Here is a 24981-nt window from a genome sequence, read left to right as displayed (position 1 = left end):
AATCAAGGTAAAACCAAAAATAGAAACTCAACTCAGTTGTTTTTTTCTAGCTTAAAAATGCATTCTAATAAATCACATACATGTTTGATTGGTTGGTTGATTGGCAGTAAAGCAAAACTAATATTTTTTGACAGTACTGTTTTAAAATGATGTTATCTAAATGTATTTCTAAGAAAATAATGTTAATTGTGTCATTAGTGCACTGTTATTCACACCACAGGAGCAATAATTTAAATAAAACTAACATAGTAGTCCACTTTTGCACAACTTTAAAATACCACAGAGGAGCGAATGTCTCTGAAATTGTAAGCAGTTTCAACAAGTTTCAACTTACTGCAATTCAAAGAAAATTATGTTGAAGTTCTTTTTATGTTTATTTATGAATTTACATTTTTAGTTTGCTTGCAAAATGATTAAAACATTTTAAAAATATATTTTAAAAGTTTAAAAATTAATTAATAAAAAATGTAATTTCTTAACGAAATAAAACAATTCATAAATGTTCAATTTTAATTAAAAAATAAAGGGGGGAAAAAGCATTGTCTATTGAATGTAAATATCTGAGATGCAGCATGAAGCTCCAGCCTTCACAGCTGGTGATGCCGGCTGGTGCTGAATAGCTTTGGACTCTGCTCAGCCGTCTTTTGTTTCTCTGGATTGTGTCTAAACTTGTATCCTTCTGCCAGTGGAGCTCTCAGAGAGCGAGCGAGACAACATCTCAGAGCCAGATGTTTCTCTCTTTCTTTGCTGCTCAGCGACATGTCTTCATTCAGGGTGTGTAGACCCTGCTCGGGTTTAAGAGAAGTGGAGGCATTACCAGAGTGTCAGTCAGCACCTCTCTGCCCTGGGGAGAACCACAACACACACACACACACACACACACACACGCACACGCACACATGCACACATACATGCACACGCACAGTTACACATAGTTACGTATGGGTAACTGTAGTGTTGCAGCCCTGTTTTATGGAAAGACTTGGTTCCCTTCTCGTTGATTGACTTTGACTTGTGGGTTAAGTGAGAAAATATAGTCCATCATAACCACGTGTAAAATCTCAATGCTACTGTTACTTGTTTTTGCAGATTTACACATCATATTAGGGTTGTTACTGTAGTTCAGTACAGTAATTCAAAAAGCCCTTACTGTTAAAGCCTTGTTACTTAACAGGTATCAGCATTATGGCACTGATTCTGTCATTGCACTTGGAAAAACTTGGACATTTGTTGATGAAAATGTCAATACATAAGACGACTTCATGCAGCACAGTAACAATCAGAGCAGCTGGGTTTGGAAGGACATTTTTGTGTGTCTTTGAAAGTTTCTAAAAGAGGCAAAACTTTCTGGGACATTTTTATCTTGTGCAATAAAATCAAATGAGGGAAAAAACATATGAACATGACTGAACTATAGTAAAATTTACAGATTAAAAGACAGTTCAAAGGAAATGTTGTTTTTAGCTGGGCCTATGGACAGATAATTTTGCCTGAGGTGGTAGGAAATTAAAAAATTTAAAATGTATAAATTGTGTCTTTTATAACAGTTATGACAGGGACAATTTTTCGCACAATTAAAATCCAAGTAAAAATAAGCTGTATCCTATCCCACTTGAAAACAAAATCTCTGGAGAGAACAATACTGGTGATGAGTTTCCTGTTCCAAACGATTTACTGTGGCTGGAAACATTTCTAAAATCTTAAAAAGGCTTTTAAAATCCTTTTAATTCCATTTAACTCATAAAGACATTACCTGCACCATGGCACTGTTGAAGTCTTTCTTTTATAAGATGGCAGACTTCACCATCCATAAATACATCAGTAACTAGCCCCAGCATGATTTACTGCACAACCCTCAAAAGTGAGCTGCTGAGTGATTCAGACACAAGTCCACACTGATATCTGGTGTCTACTTTCTTTATGTTTTTACGAGTTCTCTGTCCTCGCCTCTACTCCACTCCTTTGCTACAGCAGCCAAAGCAACAAAGCTCTCAGCTCTCAGACGTCCGCTTTCCCGGTACGGTTGACCACAACCTGTCCATCCAGGGTCGCCTTACCCATTTACCGCGTGGGAGCGGATACCGAGTTGAGCTCACAGAGACCCATTCAAAGCCTTGCATATGAAACCTCTTCCTCTGCAGTGATACCTTACACTTCATCTGCATATTCACATATTCAGAACCCGGAGCTGGCTTCCTGTCTATATGAGATAGAGGGAGCACGGGGCATAGTCAGAGCTGATGTGTTTTCATTAGTTATCAAAGGGTTTTTGTCATTGCATTTTGGAAACCAAACAAGAAACGGCAGCACGGTGTTCCTCACAAAGCTCCTCAGAGTAGGCAGACACCAGCGGTGAGATTTACATATCTTGGCATGAATCTGACTTATATAAAAGAAATTCAGTTACAACAAAAAGGCTGATAATTCTAAGCAATTGCCACCTTAACTGCCATTTGAGGAATTCAACTGAGACGTGCCCGTCACATAGCCGTCATGGATCATCTCTCAGTCCGACAGCAGGTATCAACAGACGCACACACGTAGAAATGAGAGATTCTATTGTGTCTGTGACAATCTTCTAGTGCGGTTAGACTTGTAAGCAAACAACAACATACCACAGTGACACTCCTGGTGCTCTGCCAGCAAAGCCCTGGCAGCCGATACTCTCAGCTAATCGTGGTCTCATTGAAGGTGATGGGTTTTTAGTTTTTTTCTGTTCCCGTATGCACGTAGAAAATATCTGCAGCCGCTGGAATATAAATCAGTGCATTCATTCACAGTCTGTTCAAACAGTTGACACGGACAGCCACTGACAAAATCCGTCCTTTCATTCATGTACTTTCCTTGGGTTCGCTCTGAGTAATGACAGTGATGTGTTCTTTAAATGTCTAGATAAAACAGACATTTTGGTCTGCTTTCTTGGAGAGTAATGAAGTCATGATCACAATTAAATGGAAGAGCTTTGGACTAAATGAACCCATACTGATCTAACTACTTGGAGGAATATTAGTCCTTACTGCAGGAATAAAAAAAATTATTTCAAGGCATTTTCCCTACATTTCTGAAAGGCCTTAAGCCAGAGCTGAGTGCAAAGTCTCCTCAAGGTAGATAACAAGGTAAAAAACTAGCATGTACTAACAGGATGCACAATGCTGACAGTCTACTACAAATTGTAACATATAATATAAAGTAAAAAAAAATGTTTAAGGTTTGTTTAGCTTCCATTTCAGCTGTTGCTTCTATCCACATGATTAGACTTTACAGTTGTATTTAACTCTCAGATCTAATGACTGAATTAAATTAGAATAAATTATAAATAATTAAAATGAATACATGTTCATTAAAGTGTAGTTGTCAGGATTGCAGATCTTTACTGTTTTTGCTTTAAGTCTGCCGTGTCTATACTATTTCTTATTATGGACAACAATAATTAATTGAAGAGACTGTGATTAGGGATTGAGCTAATACTGATGTTTAAAATGACAGTATGACCAATAGCCAATGCTGATTTGAACTTTAAAGTAGCTAAATACTTTTAAAACGTGTTTCAGCACTGCTGATGTGATAATGACACTAACAGCTTCTAAAATCACTACATTTAAGCCTTATTTTTAGCCCAAGTCTGAAACTTCACCCTGCTGGTCTTGCGTGAATATGATTATTTTCTCGAGCAAACATCTGGGTAGCCAGAGGTTGCACTTGTGGTTTAGCCAGGTTGCTGGTGGATCGTGAGATAGTTCGGGTCAGGAGACCTTGTTCCTACAGTACATGTGCTTCTGTGGGCTGATCAGGATTTATTCTTCAGCCACTGTCTTCTTTTCATATGAGCACACTGTTTTAGTCACACAAACCACTTTACTAAAGTTTGAAGTCAGTACAAAGCTTTTATAACTTGGTTTCAAACAATGTATTCCACAAGCTTCTTCCCCTTCTGGGATTGGATTGCATTGTTTAGCTTTTCTTTCCTGGAAATATTCCTGTCACATGTTTCTTTGACATTATCTTCCAATCCTTATCCCACCATGACGGAAAGTAAAAGGAAAGCCATTCTGCTGCCCCGCTTAGCAGAAAAAGCCTTTCCATTGATATCGAAAACTTCCAACAGAGCACTTCCCCTTCCCGAAAACCCTTCCCTGCCACAGGCCTCCTTCAAAGACAGGCCACTCCGCAATGATCCGACCCGGCATGCCGACCCCTGCTCCGATGTTCCCGCCCTGGTGAGAGAGGCGGGTGGAGCTGGGTTGGACTTGAACCCAGGCAATTGTCTTCTGCTAACCTTTCTCTTTGTGTGTATACGTGACTTTGTGTGGTTTGTCTACATTTTTGTGTGTGCACGTGGGTCTGCAAAAGTGTGAATCATGACTTTCTTCTGATGACATATTGATGTATTCAGGGTCAGGTGACATGCACAGATATAACACTGAGAGCCACACAGATGGAAACTGTTTTTTTCTTGGTAATAGTACATGCTAGTATTAGGGTCAGTGGCTCATGTTAGTCTCACATAAGTGTCAGGCAAATAGGATAAAATACAATTAAATCAAAAAAGAAAAACTTAGAAATCTAAATTGGACATATTTAAAACATACCATTCCCCAAACCAATAAATCCTGGCTGGCATTAGACGTTGTTTCTTATTAGCATTTTGGCAATATTGCTAACATGTATAGAGACTATTCTTCATAAATAGTAAATATACAGCAAACAAACTGCGACTTCAGCCCACGGGCATGATCATCTTAAATCTAAAGGTCCTTCTAGCAGCTCTTCAGATAAAGAAACACAATATGTTCTTACGTGGCGACCGTGGCTCAGGGGGTTGGGAAGCGTATCTGCAACCGGAAGGTCGCCGGTTCGATCCCCGGGCTCTCTGTCCTGGTTGTTGTGTCCTTGGGCAAGACACCTTACCCTACTGGTGTTGGCCAGAGGGGCCATGGCGCGATATGGCAGCCTCGCCTCTGTCAGTCTGCCCCAGGGCAGCTGTGGCTACAACAGTAGCTTGCCTCCACCAGTGTGTGAATGTGAGAGTGAATGAATAGTGGCATTGTAAAGCGCTTTGGGTGCCTTGAAAAGCACTATATGAAATCCAGTCTATTATTATTATTATTATTATTATTATTATGAGCCAAAACATTATCACCAGATATTAATGACATGTTTTTTTACTCACCAATGAATGGCAGTGCATGCCAAAAATAACTGTGGGGCCACCCTTTGGCATTGTTTTGGCTGGTTGTGCACCTTTGTTTATACACAATCATACACTTGTGTCTAGACCAGCCAGGTTCAAGACACAAGTGTATGATTGTGTATATGTCGATATTGGGCCTCAGAGGTTCCAAGAACAGAGGAAGAGAAGGAGTTCTGGAAAACTCTGATTGCTTTGATTCCTGTTTTAACTTCTTTTACTGTTACACCAAAGATAATTCAGAGCTTTTTTTCTGAGTGGCGACACCTACCTTTAAGGAGAATACTGCAGCCTGTCTGTGGACTTCAAACGTCAGTTGCCAGGACTGTGGTGATATCATGTGACCAAAAATAGACCGTTATACTCCTAAAAACTTCACTGAGACTTCGCTGAGGCCTCCCCAGATAATGACCTTATCAAGTTGAGGGTTTAACCTTAAAAAACATTGTATATTGATCTCTTTGATTGCAGTGAAAAAGAAGCTAAACTTGATAATGAAGGATGGTGGACACAGTTCAAGAGAACCCAGCAAAATGTAGAAAACCAACTGGGTGGCCACAGCTTAGCGCACACTGACCTCATTGGTCATGCTCATTACCTCAAAATTGTCCATCCATTAAAATCTTTGGAGTCAACATCATTGCACTTCTCTCAGACCAGTGTCAAACTCTTCAGCTATTCGGAGCCATTTTAATAGAGATAGATGGCAGAGATTAAATTCCTATCAAGGCCCAGGCGCTGCAGCACGTACTCCCATTAAGCACGGCATGATACCTCTTCCCAGTAAGGACTGCCTTAAGTGCCATCATCTCAAGATGGATGACCAGTACAAATGTGTGTGTGTTTGTCTGTGTGTGTGTTAATAAGTGTTTGGTTAATTGTATTATTTGTTGAAGCATTCAGCTAATATCTGTAAGCCTACTTCACATCCCCCAAAAAACGCAGACAAACACAGTTTTTTTTTAAAAATAGATATTTTAGTGTAATTTGTGATTATAATTCACCATAGCTGTGCGTGTGTGCATCTGTGTCAGGGTTTTGATTGATTATCTTTGCTTCCCTTAACTGAACTGCGTTCAAACAGAACAGAGTGGACTTGGCTTGCGCTCATATAAAAATATGAGCATGTGTGCTGATTTATATACTTGAATCTGAGCCAGTTATTTCTTAATACAAGTATAATAGTTTAACAGACTTTACTTAACAGTGTGGCAGTGTAATGTAATGTCCCCTTCTTTTGTGTCCACCTCTGTACTGTTTCCTTGTTCTGTAGCACCTTTCAGAGTATTTGAAGAACACACCGGTACCCAGTTGAAGAAAAATAAAACGAACAGGTATTGTGTGGGAGGAAAGAGACAGGAATGGGGGGAGCTGGTGAAAGACGTGGAGGGAGGCGTTGAGATAAGAAAGTGTTAATGTCTCTAATACGCTCCAGATGAAAGCCGTTGGTGTGACGGAGTTGGGAAAGGCTGGCCACTCCTCCTCACACCATCTTTGAGGAGTGTCCTGATGTGTAGAGGCTAGACGTCACCATAGAAATGGAGACAAAAACACTCACATGGTTACAAATGTGCGCCACTGTGACGTCGTGTGTGTGTGTGAAATTTCGTTTACCCATCCCTGTTCTTCTTTGGTTTAGCAGTGTGCCAGAACAATGAAGGCCCTGCAGGTTTTAGTGACATCACTGATGTCATCACCATCTCTCTCTCAACAAATTGATGCATAAGGAAGATGTCTTACTTGAAGAAATTGATTACATAATTGGAAAAATCCGGTGGAAAAATTTTGATGTTGATATTTTTTTGTAGTTAGTACCAAGTGAGTTAGTAATCAAGCCTGAGCCCAGTGAGATCCACACGTTGCCATAGTTTTAATGCTAAATTAATTCTTCTTTTAATATGATTTTTTTTTTTTTGGCATTTTGCCTTTTTATTAGATAGTAACAATGACGAGAGAGAGCGGGGAAGACGTGAAGACTCAAACCTGGACTGCTGCTTTCGGGCTATGCGGTCGCCTGCTCACCCACTGAGCTAAACTGCCAAATGAATTCATTTTTAATTTATATTCTTTAATTAAGTAGCAATCGATTAGACTGAGATCTGGGGAATTTAAATGCAAAGTCAACACCTCAAAGTCGTTGTGCTCCTTCAGCTATTTCTTGCTTTTGTTTTTGCTTTGTGGCAGAAGACATTGTCCTGCTGAAAGAGGCTACAGGCATCAGGGAGTACCATTTCTATTAAAGGGTGCACATGGTGTGCAACAACGCTTAAGTAGGTGGTACGTGTCAAAGTAACATCCGCATGGATGGCGAGACCCAAAGTTTCCCAGCAGAACATTTGCTCGAAGCATCACACTGCCACCACTGGCATGCCTTCTTTCCATAGTGCATCCTGGTGACAGGTGTTTCCCAGGTAAGTGAGAGATACGAACCCGGCCGTCCATGTGATCTAAAAGAAAATATGATTGATCAGACCAGGCCATTTTCTGCCATTGCTCCGTGGTCCTGATGCCATCACAAAGAGATGATCAGTGTTATTCATGTCACCTGTTAGTGGTCATTAGGGCAGGGCAATATGGCCAAAAGTATTTATCACAATATATATTTGAAAATGTAATGATATAACTGACGATGTAATTGACCAGAGACAAAATACTTTACAACTCCACAACTTTATTAGTTGTTGTACTCCAACAAGTGCTTCTGCTTCAAATGGTGAAATAGCTTTGTTGTGTTTCCTCCCTTTGCCACGACGGCCCGCTGCATGTTCTACAAGAAATTGTGCTTTGGTGGGTATCTGACGGACGAAAACCAAACCAGTTCCACACCACTGAAATTGCACAATTTTAGAAACCAATTCTGGTTCATCTGTTTCATTCAACGATCCGCTTTCGCCCTTCTCATTCTCCGTCGCCGCCATGCTTTTTCTGCCATGTGCGTATGAAAACAAAGGCACTGCACATGCGTGTCTTATTTCATTTTCTTATCATTGCCTAAGATTGTACCGGTATTATCGTGAAAGGTATAAAATGGCCCAGCCCTAGTGGTCATAATGATATTCGGCATCAGTGTAAAGCACAGTAGCTATGAGAAAAATCAAATCCTTCGTTTTGTTTTGGATGTGCAGTTGAGCCTTTATTTTTCTGGGAGATGTAGTTAAAGTTCAATTGTAAAAATACAGCATCTTATCCTAATGTCTTGCAGTCAGTCTTTTTTTTTTTCCTTCTTAATAATAAACTTGAGGCTGCTTTAGTGAAAATGAATAGACCTGGCCAAGAAACTGACTTCCTTCAGGAGAAATTATTTTTCAAAAGTGCATAGTTACTCAGTTACTTGTAACCAAGGTGTCTGTAAACATGCTAATTGTTTCCAGCCTTCCTCTGTTTAATCTCCTTAGTCATACTTTAGTGCTCATCTCAAGTGCCAATAAAACCTGACAGGACAACATACAGCTCATAGAACTCTCTCAAGTGCCACTTTGAGTGAGTCTGCTAGACAGACAAGAAGTTATTTATAACCAGTAGGCACCATGTAATGCTGGGGTCCTGCGTTTTTTCCTGTCTCTGTGACACAATCACACACACGCACACAGGAACACACACACAGCTGTTGTGCTGCTTCTGTCCAGGGGGTCCCGGGTGGGCCAGGATAGACTGACTGGGGTTTGAGGTGGGGCAGGACTGTAAAGAGACAGAATGAGAGAGAGGGGAGGTCGTTTAAACCAGGCGTAATGTGGAATGAGAATCTGGGCTCCATTTTGGTCACATGGCACTGTGACAGCTACCACGGGCAGCCAAAGTGTGTTGGCCTGCGTTATTGTGGCCAGCTGTGGAGTGTATTTATGGGAATGTGCCGTTATGGTGGCGAATGCATTCAAATTGATGTGTTAGTGTGTGTCTGTGTGTGCAACCAAGAGAGGTAGCACCTGCAGGGTGGGGGCGGGGGTGCTCCCCAAACTTCACTTCTGTTTCAGGATCATGCAAGCAACACCAGGTAAGAAGTGTGTGTCTACGTGTCTTCCTCTCTTCACAAGGATAGCATTCATCGTGCTAGTGGTGCAGAATGGGCGGGGGTGGCTGGGGGCGGTGCCATATTTAAGTGGGGTCTATGAGAGGGGCAAAGGAGGATTGAGGGGGGATGAAGAGGGGTGAAAAGGGAGAGTAGTTGCAGAAGAATGTGCCGATTTGTCAAGTTTTACTTCCCGCCACCCCTTCTTTCTCTAATCAGAGAAGATGCTGGGTGCTGATTACAGCCAAATGGAGCAGCCCCAGCAGCTTGATCGGTGGAGGGTAGAGTTCGAGGGGGATACAGGAGTGGGAAATGGTTGAGGGTGGAGGTGTAAAGAGGATCAGTTTGGTCTTGACAGGGGGTCTCACATGTGGGAGGTCCTTCATCACCTCTCTTCTGACCGCTCACTTTGAAGTTATCTGCTCTTGGCCAGCTGATAAAAAAGTGTGAGGAGTAACAGAGAGAGGGGGAGGGAAGAGAGGTGTTATCTGTTATTTAGGATATAGTTGTGATTCATTTTTAGCTGTCTTACTTGGAGTAAGGAATATGTGTAATACAAGTAGACATATAACAGAAGTACATGTGTAATGGTAACTGCCTTCAAGCACTTGTGATCAGTCATTTCTCTCCACTTAAGGAAGATGCTAGAAAACCATCACAAGTTATTTCAGAAAAGATACTCAGTTATAATCAAATGTAGGGAAAACCCCTTCTCTCTAAAGAAGCCTTAATTTTAAACTTTATATCCAAATGTAGTAAAAGTATCCCTGTAATACTATACAATTTCAATTAAAAGGTTTTGTCTGAACACAGTGTGCAACACCCAACTGCAGCTCAGCCACTAATATATTGTTCACACAGCAAAATAAAAAGTAAGTTGTAAAATGCTGTTTTATAATTGCATGTAATTACATTTGCCCATGGCAACTGGGATAGACTCCAGCCCCCTGGATAAAGGGAAGAAAATGGATAAATGGATACCTACATTTAAAGCAGAGAGAGCTACAGCAGTGCTCAGTCCAAAACAAGGCCCAAAAGGGGAGGGGTGAGGATAGGTAAATTTGAGTTAGGAAAAAAATTAGTTGAAGTGAATCAGTAAAATACATCTTCATATAACAGGGAGCAATAAACAAGTCACAAAACATGTTATAGTTTAGTTATTAGCTATTGTTTATTGGTGAGTTAGTAGAAAATATGGTCATTTGTAGTTTTACTACAAATAAGGCAATGATTTGTGTTTGAACCACCTGTCTGTATGGAGTTTTATTTTTTCTGTGGTGCATGTAGTTTTAGTGTTATTTGACAAAAAATGTAGTTAGAGCGCAAAAGAAACAAATGTTTACACAGAACTACATAGTCGTGTGGAAAAATGCACCACATGATTCAGGAGTTTGTACAGCTTTCTTTAGCAGCATTGACCTTAAATAATTTTTTCTCCATGACTTTATCAGTCTGGCATGTCTACGCAGCATTGTTTAACTTTTTTAAGGTTTGGAGGGACTTTTTTGATGCACAGCTCCCTTCAGGTCGCATGACACCATCTCAGTTGAGTTGAGGTCTTAACTTTGACTCGGGATTGTTTTGCATTAGCCGATTTCAATCAAACCATGCTCTCAAACAGACGGCCTGACATTTCACTCTAGAATAGTTTGTTATACAATACAGAGGAGTTCAATGACAAGGCCAAATCATCACTGCCTCCATCACTGTGTTTGACAGGTGGTATTTGCATTTATGTCGTGTGTTTGGTTTTCACCAAATGTGGTGCTTTGAATTGTGGCTGAACATCTCCACTTTGGCCTTGTGTCCAGCAAACATCATTCCAGAAGTCTTGTGGTTTGTTCATGTGCAACTTGAGGCTTTCTCCTGGCAACCCTTCCAAATATCCCATTCAGTCCCCGTTCAGTCTTTTAGTAATTTTACTGTCATCAACTTTAACATTTAAGATATAGAGACCTGTAGAGTTTGAGATGTAGCTCTTCTGGGTTTTTTTTTTTTTTTTTTCAGCTTTCCTGAGCATTGCATGGTCTGACTTTGAGTGAGTTTAGAGTGAAGATTATATAGCATACACCTGTATGCTTTATACATGCTTATATAGAGGGGCTCACACCTTGCTGATAATTTTTCAGCACAAAGAGAAAACCATTTTAACAGCTGCTATTAATGTATATTTTTTTGCTGCAATCCCCCAAAGACACTGAAGATCAGTTTGGAGCTCCAGAACTTTCCAAAGCAATACTATTGCATGGAAAGAGTTGGTAAATGGATTTAAACAATGAAACAATTTCTCCGTCACCTTCAATTTCCTCACCATGTCTCAGTGTACATTATCACTAAATGGTGGTTTGGTGTTGTTGCTCAGTTAGGCCAGGAACTTTTCAAACCCAATGTTGTCAGTGCAGTAGCCTGGTGTTCACTTATTTTTTTCCCCCCACACAGTCAATTCATTTTCTGTACTTGGTAGGAGTATAGATGTGATCTTACACCTGCAGTATCTTCTAGTGAAATCATCGGCAAAAGTTTGTCACTTATGACAAAATGGTTTCGACCTGTGTATTCTTGTGTCGGTGTGTCGTGATTACTCCACAAAGCCCCGCAGGCATCACCGTGGTAAGGTCTGTTGCCATGTTTACGAGCATGTTTATGTTTGCAAGGTAGGAGTGACTGATTGGTGGTAAATGTCTGCAGGGCAGAGCAAGATATTCGGGGAAAAGTAGAATGAAGTGCTTTTTATCATTGCTTGTACATGTACTCATATCCAATGCTAAAAGAATGGGGTATGCAAATACACCTGTCTGAATACTGGTAGTCAAATAGAAGCGAATTTTTATGCCAGTATCACTGGCATCACTCTTGTTACTTATTCACAGACAGCCAAGGTGGAACTGGAACTTCGTGGCTCTATTCCAGAACTTTCAAACCGTTCTGTTGACAGCAAAGCCATCGAAGGCCAACTCTGAGTGTTCAACCCTAACTGAATGTGGGTGCGAAAAGTGAACCAAGAAATCTTGTCTAAAGCTGTATGGCTGGACGGTGGCCAAAAATTTAGGTTGGTGTAGTGCCCAAACTAGATGAACTGAGGGGCTGTAAGATCTAGCATAAGCTTAAAAAAAAGGAATAGGGAAATAAAAGATAATTTTGCATTGGCTGTCATCGAATGCTACTCCAGAGCCTCCAAAAAACAATATATAGCAGCAAATGAGGGTATTAGGTCCACTTGAAGTTAAATTTTATCTTATGGAAATTTTTAGGCTGGTTACATGATTGAATGAGCTAGTTAATCCTTTTCTGAATCGATCGATGTGTTCTTCTTTTGAGAAAGCACTGTGCAGCATCGTAAAAGGCCATCTGATACATTCTTGCAAGTGCTACTACAGTAGTTATATAACATGCAGAGAAAATTTTCGCCACGTGATTCTTGTCTTGGCAGTCGTACCTGTTTTGTGAAAGCTAGCTTAATAAAACCATAAGCTGATTGCTCTGGTGTCGATAAACTTAAGATTTCCAGTATTTTAATGCCTTGAAAGACGGCGGAAGGCCGGAGTTAAACTGGCCACCACCTGTTCGCAACAATATCTTCGAAACAAAACGATGCAGAGAGAAAGGGGAGTGAGAGAGAGGCAGATGGGAGTGCCACGAGGCAGACTGGGACTTTCCAGACTCGTCTGCATAAATCCTGAATTTGACAGTCAATCGTCAACTCCGAGTCTACCTGCCCTGACACACGCTGTCACAGCACGTATCTGTCCACACGTGCTCTAGCCACCCTCCCACATCTCCATCTGTCTCTTTCACATCCACCTGATCTGTGTACTTGTATTTGTTCATTGCCATAGCTGCAGCAACACTTGCACCGACTCAATAGAAGACGCCTGTAATTAGACAGAAAAATGCAGAGATTGAGATATGATCATAATGATGAGTGAACATCAGTGGGGTGGGGGATTAGTGGGTAAATGCATGTCGTGCCATGTACGGATACCTGATTCGAAAAATTAATATGAACATTGCTTTTTCTTTAAAGTACTTACCATTATGTCTTAAGTACTCGTAAAGTAGATCAACACTTCAGTGCTACGCCTCATGTTCTATAAAAGAAGGACCTGAGTAAATGAGGTATAAAATCTATTTTGAGAGCATGCTGCTGCAATTCATTCTCCACATGAAAGGAAGCTGTCATAAAACATCAAATGAGTTTCACCAACCCTTTTCTTTCCATCTTTACTGGACGATGCTGCCATTTTCAACCTGATGAACGTTCTTTATGCTCTTCAGCTTGTGATACTGCTACTTTAGAGCAGCTGTCATGCAGAGTTGTTTTTGGAGTGCGTTCCTTTTTTCCCCAGAAGCTTGATACTAATTTAGGAGTTCAGGGACTTCACCTGTATATTAGTCACAGACTGGTCTTTGAGAGAAAAATGCATATTCCCCCCCATAGTTTACAAGTGCTGTGTGTTTCTGTTGGTTTTGCTTGTACGGAACAACTTTTATTCTGAAGATGAATGGTCTCCATGCCTGGTTTGTAAAATACTGAGTGTTTGTAAACTAATTAGCTGTCTTTGCAGGTATGGAAGTAACATTTGAGCTTTTGTACTGAAAAATATTGAAATACTAGTAAATGTAAAGCAGTATTTGGGGTGGCTGGAGCTCAGGAGGCAGAGCAGGTCATGTACTAATCGAAAGGTTGATGGTTTGTTCCCTGGCTGTTCCAGTCTGTATGCCAAAGATCCTTGAGCAAGATGCTGAGCCCCAAGTTGCTCTATGATGCTTCCATCAGAGTGTGATGTTAGAAAGAAAGCACTTAAGCATAGAAAAAACGTGCTTGCATGAAGGAGGCGTGCTGTGAGTGCTCAGGTAGAGTAGAAAAAAAACTATATAAGAACCAGTCCATTTAATATGCAGATGCCCCTATAGATTGGATGTTGATTTCAGTTTTGCAGTTTTGTATTAAATGATGTCACCTTTTAAAATGTTTTCTATTCTGTCTTCGATTCCCTCTTAACGTTTCTTAAAAAAAACTTGTGTAAACAACTTGAAGCATGCAAACTATGCTTTTTTTAGGAGCTCATGCTGAACTAAGGCCCTATTAATAGGTACACTATTTGTATTTCCTTCAGGTGCACTTAGATTAAAGCCTTCCGCTTGTCTGTGTGTCTATATTAAGTCTTAAACCCGTAAATGTTGGTCACAAGGGAATTCTTGGCACAAAGTGGATATGGGTATGTTTGTCTATACTGTGTTATTTGAGGATTACTAACATTCTCATGTTTGCATCGGTGAGCATGTTACTTTTGGAGGTTCCCGTAGCAGGTTCTCGTAGCTGTAGTTTTACCTGCATCGGATGGCGGGCGAGATCGTTGTGATCATCTCCCTGAGAGAAAACAGCAGAGCAAAGAACGAACACGTTCCAGCCTGATGATGCAATGCCATACATCCGCGCCTCTGTCTCTCGCTGTTCACTTTGTGTGTCTTACTCTCCCAGCGTTTTTCACCTCTATTGTGTCTACATTTTGGGGAAAGGTGAATTGGCACAGAGAAAGGGGGAAAAAAATAGCACTTTTGTTTTTCTAGCAGGTGTGTGTGTTTATACACAGACAGAGTCGCACAAAAAGACAGGACTAGAGGTGGAGACGTTTCTCTCAAGTTTTATTACAACACAGCAACACATGATGAGGGAGGTAGGGCTCTGTTTGGAGAGCATGTGGGGCCGCATACAGCAACAGTAGCTTAGGCTACCGTCACAAGATTACGCAACCATGGAAAACTGTGCAGTAATTTAAAATAATTTTATGATACAACAACACCACTTCAGTGCTGTCTGAATGACAACTAAACAATTTATTGTGAAGATTAGTGTTGATTTTTCACCATCATTATCATAAATTTCTGGAGTCTGGAGTTTTGACCAGAGGTAGTGATTTATATCTCCAACACTTTTTTTCTCCCCAGGATTTTGTTCCACTGCAGTTCTTCATCTGTCATGCTTTCTTCTCTTTACACACAATGTCACAACCATTCATAGTTTTGCTTGGCTCATAGAAAGTTTCAATATTGCTGTATTTATTTCTAAGGATGTAAGTATAAGTAATGAAATAAACAATCAAATGAAATGGTGATGAAACTATGTTAAGAGCTGAAACAAACTGCTCAAGATAAAGCCAGACTTTGGCTCCTACCTTTACTCATCCATGTCATGAAGTGTCTTTGAAGCTAATTTGACCATTGGACAAATGCTGCTGTTTAAACATAGTGTGCAGGGTGAGTACTTTTTGTTATATAGGTGTATGTGTGCACACATTTGCGCTATAAAAAGAGTGACCAGACTGGAGCAGTCAGGGATCGAACCAACCTTCTGACTACTAGATGACCCGCTTTGCATCCTGAGCCATAGCCACTGTTTAAATATTTAATCTACCTAGCACTTTGTGGGAGTACAATACATGTCATGCTTCTCCAGAGAGTTTCTTATCCTGTGGATGAACTCCAACTCTGCTGTCTTGGACTGCATAGGGCTCAGCGGCCTCACTGAGCTTAGTGCAGAAGCACATGAATCAGTTTTTTACCGGTTCCATGGTTACAGGTTCAGGTTACAGTGGATCTTCACATTAGGTAAAGAATTACCTTCAGCAGCAGTCCAAGATGGTGCAACTGGAGTATATTCGACTGCAGTTCCTCTATGGAGAAGCAGCTGAATGATATCAAACAGCCTGGTCTATAATCCAGCTAATAATGGGGAAAAAGAGGGGGACTGAGACTGGCTAGTAAGCAGCAACTGAGCCTTGAATATAAGAATGAGGGGACTGTTTACATGTAAAATGATTGTGGATGGAGGGGAAAAAAAATGCTAAAATTAGCCACCAGATATTATTATAAACACTGAGAGGAAAAAGCACTCCACCGAGACTTTGTGTTTTCGTGCAAAAGGATGTTTTTATGGAGTAGTGGCTTCGTAAAGCTGATGACGGTAGATGAAAGCACGGTAATTGATCTGTTTGTCAGAACATGGGTCTCCAGGTCTGATCTAAACCTCTCTCTCGCTCCCTCTCTCGCTCCCTCTCTCTCTCCCTCTGCTGGAGGGAATTTAGCCTGTTTGTCTTTGCTCTGTTAACACACGACTGCTCTAATTTCAGTTGGCCTGTAATGTGATGAGTAAAGGTGTAATTGACTGCGGTTTCTCTCCACAAACCCCCACCCATGTTTATCACCATGTACACACACATACACACGCACACACACACTTTCTCTCTCTACTGTTTAACCTTCTTTCCACTCATGTTTCATACCGGCCTCTCCTTCTCTCTGTTCTCTCCCCCTCCAAGGCATCTCAGTGATTTTCTTTATTTGGGTGTTTGCAGTTAGAAGCGATGTATCACACTGTCAGTGTGTGAGAATGCTGTCCACTCATTGTGACTTTCACTTATTTTTACTGTTTTCTCTGGAATATAGTATATTTGCGGTGGATGAATTTGCAAAGTTGGTTTTAAACTTTGTAGCTCTGTCGCCTTACAGCATGAAGGTTCCTGGTTCAAATCCTGGTCTATTCTCTTTATTCCAATGTGGGTTTCCTCCAGATAATCCAGCTTCCAAAGATATTCATATGAGGTTAATTGGTGATTCTAAAGTGATCATGGAGGTGAGGTAAATTAAGTCTTTAAAGTATACAGACTAGAGTGCTGCATAAATGTATGGTTAAAATGTAAGTTATGGTTAAAGCACTTTTGAGTGAACAAAGCCTTATGTAAATGCCAGTATATTACATTACTTGCATTATGCTAGAAAGGCTGCCATTTGTCAAGTCACGAAGAAGTTAATTATTGAATATTGACAAAGTTGCTAACATGCCTAGTTTATGCTAAGGGCTAATCAAAGCTCTGTCAGTTAGCCTTGTGATTGCTTGCATGACGAACATGCCAGCACAGATCTCCCACCCAAACACAGTATGTGTGAATCTCCCCATGTCCTACATTTTATTTAAATACACACACAGAAACAACACCACCACCACCATCACCACCACCACTACTACTACTACTACTTCTTCTTATAGTTAGGCCTGGATCAGGTGACTCTGAACCTGATATAATTATCCAGTGGATGTCAAATTGGTTTGGTCTTTAGTGTGGTTTGCTTTCTTTTTATTTTTTATTCTACTGTACTAATAATGAACAATATTGTGATGATATAAAACTGCTAACATTTTAAATCTGTGTTCTCCATGTGTGTAAAAAATTAAGTAAATGATACAAAGTTATTGATTTTTTTTTCTTTTCTTTTTTTAATTGTTCAGTGATGGATGTGTTCCTGGATTTGTAAATGCACAATGGAACTTTACATGCTTCCTCCACTGTTGTATGTATGTATATAAGGCCTTGCAGGTATGCAGAAAGGCCACGGCTGAATAAATGTAGCTCATATATATAAATACATATACATATACATCTGTCAAGACACACGCCAACACTCTGTTATACGTGAGTGCGCACACACCTACACGTCTGGAGTCACATTCCCGAGTCTGAAGCATGCATTTCAACAAACTTTGTATGAGCAGGAAAGAAATGAAACCACCAAATACTGCAAATATATCCTGGACAGTTAGAAGCTTTTTAAACGGGATATTTGCTTGGCTGTGGACCCCCAATGCTGACAGAGCTTGGCTCGCTTCCCAGAAAGAACAATATCTGCCAGGTCGACAGAGGGGCCCAGGAGCAACCCCCTCCACCCCAACAGAACACACGAACACACACACATACACCAATGTACACAAACGTCTGGCCTTTAAAGCATCAGCGCTCAGGCTGTGCCTTACATAATGACAGAGAATGGAGGCATTAGGGCAATTTGTTTGATTTAAGCTGTCAAGGCATCCTGGACCCTGCCCCTCTCAGCTGGTTTTGATACCAGGTTTGTGTGTGTGTGTGTGTGTGTGTGTGTGTGTGTGTGTGTGTGTGTGTGTGTGTGTGTGTGTGTGTGTGTGTGTGTGTGTGTGTGTGTGTGTGTGTGTGTGTGTGTGTACACTCGCCACAACGTTGCACACAAAGTAGGTCTTAGAAAATATGGTTTACAAGGTTGAAGTAATGTGAGCAGGTACTTCTCTGTGGTGTGCACGTTAACCTCATTTACCCTTTTGCATTTTTATTATTGTTGTGCTTAAGTTTTACTTTTTGTGTGTTTGTGTAGTCGACCTTCCAGGTCTCCATGGTGGAGGGGAAGCCCCCTAAAAGTGTCTTGATATCTTCTTGGATTTGCTCCTGATTCATATTTTCAGTATATTTGTCTGTCTCATCATTATGATTGTCCAGATTTACAAGGAAAGCCCCTCTATTGCTCTTCATAAAGTTTACTCTTTCTCTGCACTATAGCAGCTCTTCTGGGAGCTTTGCATATCCAAATCTGAATCTGAACACAGAACGTCCTTTTAGTTCCAAGTCTCACTGTTCAGCAGCCATCTTAAAGTGCCTCTGGGCAATTATTTGGAAGCAACCCCCAAAAGGTCGATTCTGTTCATCTGGATGTAGAGTTTTCAGTGGGAGAATGAAAACTCTACGAATTTCATTTAATTTTAGTTGTCATTGGGACATAGGAATTGTATGCATGGAATCACCAATCTGATCTGATGAAAAGTGCTTAAAATGTTTCAGAACTTTGTCCCAAAAAAAGCTTTTCCCTCTTAAATCTTATATATCTCATATAGATGTTTTTCTTATAATGTCCCTGTCTTTTTGTGCTCTTTTATACTACTGTGCAAACTCAGTTCTTTGTCTGTTGCTTTGAGGAGTTGAGCTTTTTTTGTAATTTCTTAAAGGGCCTGTGAGTAACACTTTTCCAGGCTTTTAAATTTCCAGTGCTTTGAGCACTGGCTGCTTTTGTTAAATTTGTAGACTGATAAAGGTCAAGCTGTAGTTGGCTACAAAAACACTGCAGTATTTAGTCAAACATCCCTCTGAGCAAAGTGGATATCATACAGTGGCTTAAAGTTGTTATGATCATGAAACTCATCTTTTTTTGTCAGTGTCAAAGAGAAAAGTATTGAACGGGACCATCTGACGCTTCAGTTTGTGCTGTTTTTGGACTCGATTCATTTGTGGGGAAATTTTTATTATTTTGTCCACTTGACGTCCTTGTCAACGAGGGTAGCTGAAAATGTCATTATACAATGTACAGTATGTGTGTGCGTATGTGTCCTCTCATTTTTTTTCTTGTAAATGATGTAAATATAGCCGAATGCCAGAATGCAAAGTCAAAGCAATGAGTGGAGCGTCACAGGTAATTACACTGAGTTGTGGAGTGTAATTGAACCTGATCAAACCTGCTCACTGCGTGTGTGTCTGCGAGTGTGTCTATATGGAAGTGTGTATGCCCTATGAGTGGAATAGAGGCCCAGTGTTCCGAAGTCCAGTTTTAAATAAGGGGTCTTTATCTGGCCGTGTGTGCAGCACTGGTGTGAAAGCACTAAAGGGCCAAAGCGTTTCCTCCATACAGACCTGGCTCATGCCGCTCACTCCAGGTGTGGTGACCACTAACCGGCACAGCTTTTAACCATCACGCTTGATTTGGAGCCTGAGGCCAACCTGGCACACACACAAGCACACACAGTCCAAGCATACACAGTCTCTCTCTCTCTCTCTCTCTTTCTCACACACTCTCACACAGACACACATACACAGAAACATGCATGCGCACAGCCATTTCTAATTTAAACTTAATTTCCCCCCAAGTCTTCGTTAAGTCCCCTGCTTTTGGCTTTTCACATTGGAAACAGGAATTCTGGGAGATGGAGTACAGCACTGCATGGGTGTCATGGTGTATGAAGGGTGACCTGTGATATGATGTTGTGTATTTTTATGTCACAATTTCCTTTTTGGTTTTATACCTGAGTTACAAAAGTATTTCTCTGGTAATTTTTTTTTTTTTTTTCAAAGTTTGACTGATTTTAAAAAAAAAAAAAATCTGTCCGGTTATAAATCTAAGGTCACGCTGGCGAAAAAAAAAAAAAAAAAGACTTGATCCCAAATATTATATCCAAACTTGACAGCTCCTTTGTACAGTCAACCAAAAATGCAAATCAGTTTCTATTAGAAGCAGTTTTTCCATTAAGTTGCTTTAATGACGTGTCATCTGTCCTTTCTCTTTCTCTCTCTTTTCAAGATCTCCTTTGACTTGGCTGAGTACACAGCTAATGTGGACGGCGTAGGCACGCTGCGCCTCCTGGATGCCATAAAGACGTGTGGTCTCACCAACAGTGTCAAATTCTACCAGGCATCCACTAGTGAGCTGTATGGCAAAGTCCAGGAGATCCCTCAGAAGGAGACCACTCCCTTTTACCCCCGCTCACCTTACGGTAAGACGCATGTGCTGTATGAGATCCACATGGACATCCACAGTAACACACACGAGGATTTCCTTACTTTCTCTACCTCTCACCATTTGTCAGACACTTGTACTTGGCCTTGTAAGGGCATACAAACGGAGATTGCTTGATGCCTCTTCTCCACTTTTTCTTGAACTCTCTCTCTCGCTCTCTTTCTCTGGGATGTGTCTCTTTCTCCGTGTATGTGTGTGTGCATGTGTGTGCATGGGAGTGCATGTGTGTGAGTGAATGAATAGAGGGGGGCTTCAGTTCTTAGACTGCGTTTGAGCTCTCCACACACCCCGAGGCCAGCCGTCTGACTTGGAGTAGCTCTCCTTTTAACAAAGACACCTTTATATCCACAGCACTCAACACTGACTTTCAATGCATGCAACGTACACACACACACACACAGGCCGTACGTATGTCTTTCATATTCTATGTTGTCTAAATGCTCTCTTCACTGACACTTTCCCCATCTGTCAGCACTCAATCTGAAGCTGCATGGGAGGTGCATACCATCTCAAGAAGGGCTGCACCTTTATTAATTAGACTCAAGGAAGGGGAGGCGGTGGTCGCCATAGTGACCTCCCTTCTCCTCCAGTTGTACATCCTGACCTATGGCTTAATCAACAGGCTCCTCCCTTCATTTGCTTTGTTTTTTCTCCTCGTTGTAGGAGAAGGGAGGAGGAGAATGGGGAGAACTTTCTGTACAAGCCCGCTTTAAGTCAATCAGCAGGAATCTGCACTTTAAGCTCTTGATTTCAAAATATGATCCATGCATGTTGTATTCCATGAAATGTAGCTTGTCTTTTAGAGAAGGAGATCAGTGTTTCCCTCTCTGTTTATAAGATTCACTCTATAGACTGTGCATTGTTACAAGCAGTTTTTATTCTGACTTGTTATGCAAATAAAGTGTGAAAAAGTCTCCAAAGAATAAAAATTGCTTTGTTTTTTCCTGAAGCGATATTTCCTTCCATAAATTTAAGTTACAATTGATATAAAATTAATACTGATTATCTCTGTTCTTCCGTTTTCCCTCTGCCTTCAGGAGCTGCTAAACTCTATGCCTACTGGATTGTGGTGAACTTCCGAGAGGCCTACAACATGTTTGCTGTCAACGGGATCCTCTTTAACCATGAAAGTCCGAGGAGAGGTAAGTGACAAGCACCACAATCCACCACTACAGTGCAAAAGTTTTGAGTTTTCTTTATATTTTTGCTCAAAAAGTGGGAAATGGGTCCAGTGTTTTATTAAAATGTGCAGAAATGCAATGTATGAGGTAAAAACAGTTTGTAGCCTTGCTATAAATATTTATATTAAAATTCTAATTTAAACTCTTCATTTCTCCCACTGAAAACGCTACGTCCAAATGAACAGAATCAACCTTTTGGGTGTCATATTGTGTGTTTTTTTTTCTAACTAGGTAAGCTTTAACTGGATTGGTAATGAGTTTGGCATCATTGTCATGCTGAAAATCTGAAGTTGTTGCTAATCATATGCGTTCATGGATGATACTGCTCCGTGGATCAAAGTTGTTGGTACTTTTCCTGGGACATAATTCAATTTTGACAATTTCCCCAACAGCGGTGGGTGAAAACAAGCCTCCGCCGTGTTTTACAGATGGCTCTAGGCACTCACTGTTGGATGTCTCTTGACTTCCTGCTTTAGATTTCAATCAGAGATTTCACATTCATCACTCCATCAGACCTGTTGCTGCTGATTTTCAGGCCATTTCTTGTGTAATTTTTGGCAAACCTCAGCCTTTTCACGTTTCTATTCCTTAAGAGTGGCTTATTCACAGCCACCCTGCTGACAAGTCCTTCTTTTGACCTCCAGATTGTTAAGGACACCCTGCACACACTTCAGAGTAATGGCTGTTTAGGATCTCTATTGGTGGAAAAATACTATTTTATGCCTGTCAGTTTTTCTTCAGATTCAGCTAAAGAAATTGGAATTTGTGTTTTTGTGACAAGTGACAAAGTGGCTAAAGATTCAATTTAAATGTGTTTCCTTGCTAAGCCGTCTGTTATGTGTTTCAAACAAAATAGGACAAGAAAGTCTGAGTGAAAAACAAAACATAAAGAAATAACATTTGGCTCAAGACTTTTGCACAATACAGTACAGCATCCCTTGTAGCGTTTTCTATGAACAATGTTCAGTCCCAAAAACATATAGGCATAAAGTAAAGTTGTACTTTAATAGTTTACCTTCTTTTTATTGAAAGAGTGATCTTGAGTTTATATAGAACAGTATTGTAGTAAATGGCTAGCCGATTGATTAACAGCAATTGTCATATCAAAAAAACATGACGTCACTCATCTTACCCGAGTAAGATGTTGGGCCCACAAAAAGGCAGCAGAACCGATGGTGAGCCATTGTTGGATTGTGTAAAAAGATTGAATTACATGCTCTGTATAAAGCCATATTCATTCACCGTGCAGCCAGGTTTCGTAACCACTTGACACACACTGTCGCACACATTCTGACACATAGTGAGTGGGTTGTAGTTGCATTTTTAATATGTGCTCTGAGCCCTGAGGGTCGCAGGCACTGGTTTAACGCGATTTACACGCCACTGCGACTCCAAATTAATACCACATGACTGCAGCCCCAGCACCATGCCCAGGTCAGCTGCTCAGGTGTTTATGATTTATTCCCTAATGAAGGCCCTGGCCACGACCTCAACCGAGGTCGGGGGTCATCCAGTAAACCCTAATGGGTTACCGCAGATAGATAGGTGTGGGAACTGGTGTAGGTTACAGCCAGTTCAGCAAAGATGGTGTGCTCACCACTGAGGTCTTGTAATGGTGAATTAGTTGATATTGTTGAAACTGAAACTGTGTGTTGTGTGAGTAGAAGGAACTGGCTGAATGAGAGCAAGAGGGATGGATAAATAGTGCTGAAAAAAATGTTATTAATGAAGCAAAAAACAAAAAAATCGCCTCTGAAAATCGCTTTCTGATATTCCATGGACATCATTTAAAATACAGTTCCGGGTGACAAACATAACCATCTGTTAAAGCCTAAAATATGGAAACTTTTGAATTGTGAAATCAAAGACATTTATGTGAACATCCTGTGCCGCGTTCTTTCTTGCACACGTGCATAATAACCTTATAAGGACAAAACTCGGTGCCCTCCTGGTGAACACACTGTGAGCCTTTTTGTTCTTGGTCAGCTTTCTCGCCTGCTTTGCTCACTCTGCCTCTATCTTCCCATTCTTTCCACACACACTCCTTTCCCCTGTCTTCCTCCGTCTTGCTTCATCCCATGCCGTTCTCCTCCCTTCCCCACAGTCAGCATTTCTGCAGCAGGCCACTGGGTTTACTTCTGCCACTTCTATTCTAGTCAAACTTATGGCTGTTGTTGCTCATAAAGCAGGAACGCAGTGCTGTGATGTGGCCAGATGTCCCACGGCTGCCTTGCACAACCCAGTGTGGAGCATGTGTTGGCTGGATCGGCCAGTGTTTACCCAGGCCCCCGGGGCCCGCCATGACCCCGCCGCTGCCACATTGAGGGGGCGTTTGGCTGTGCACTGTGTCACTCACAGGAGGGCTGCTGTTTGGGGGAAACTGGTGCTTTGAGCTGCAAAACACCCCCCTGGCATATTTTATCACTGTCCAAGGGTAAGGCTGTACTGTCAGTCACTGGTGTGAAATACCTGACTACTATACTGATTAAATGGGAACTGAGAAAGTAAATGTAGCCAGAATGTAGGGTTCAGGGAATTAACCATAGTGCAAAAGTAACTAGTTCCATTACAGTGTTACCTTTTTGAAGTCGGCTTATCCTGGAGTTGTGTAGCCCACTATATTATTGCATTGCGAGTTCACATTGGTGGCATTCCCTCCACAACATGAGCAATGAGTTTTATCATTTACCTTCAAGCAACAGCTTTACCAAAAGAAGCCAGACCATTAGTAAGACTCCAGAAAAAATAATGCAAATATTTCTACAATCTAATAGCCGTCTTTTCTCTCATCACACTAGGTGACCTTAACATGCTCACTTAAAGTTATACTTTCCACTGTGAAACTGTGGGCCAAGGAGTCAGAGGGAGACAGCAATGATGCCGATGTGGCAGGAAATTCTTTTTTCCTTTTACCACAACAAAAGGAACAGCAGAATGTGCTGACCTGTTTAACATTAATGGACTGGTTGTTTAAAAAAGTATCTAAGTACCTGATGACTTTGTTGCAGAATATCATATTACTCATCACAGAAACAATAATCTGAGCATTGTAAGGCACTACTTTGTGTCACGCTACAGCTAACACTGCAGTGTGAGGCATAATATAGATATTTTTACTGTATTATAGTTAATGGATAAATATACAAATCACAGTCCAGAGAAAGATATGAGAGAAAACTTCTTGACAGTTAGGCTGACAATTAAAACATAAAACCAGCAGATGTTTCAGCTTTCAGGCCCCT

General features: G+C 40.9%; 1 protein-coding gene across 1 annotated transcript in view; it reads left to right on the top strand.

Annotated features, from left to right (window-relative positions):
- Window positions 1-24981, top strand: part of gmds (GDP-mannose 4,6-dehydratase) — a 172206-nt gene that overhangs the window by 32280 nt on the left and 114945 nt on the right. Inside the window, exons 5-6 of the mRNA XM_031732441.2 lie at window positions 20343-20535; window positions 21596-21700. Coding sequence (XP_031588301.1) covers window positions 20343-20535; window positions 21596-21700 — 298 coding nt within the window. The remainder of the gene's footprint in view (window positions 1-20342; window positions 20536-21595; window positions 21701-24981) is intronic.

The sequence above is a fragment of the Oreochromis aureus genome, linkage group 17 (genome assembly GCF_013358895.1).
Source record: "Oreochromis aureus strain Israel breed Guangdong linkage group 17, ZZ_aureus, whole genome shotgun sequence".
NCBI classification, from domain to species: domain Eukaryota; kingdom Metazoa; phylum Chordata; class Actinopteri; order Cichliformes; family Cichlidae; genus Oreochromis; species Oreochromis aureus.
Note: the sequence above shows the minus strand (reverse complement) of the source record. Positions and strands in the feature narration are given on the sequence as shown.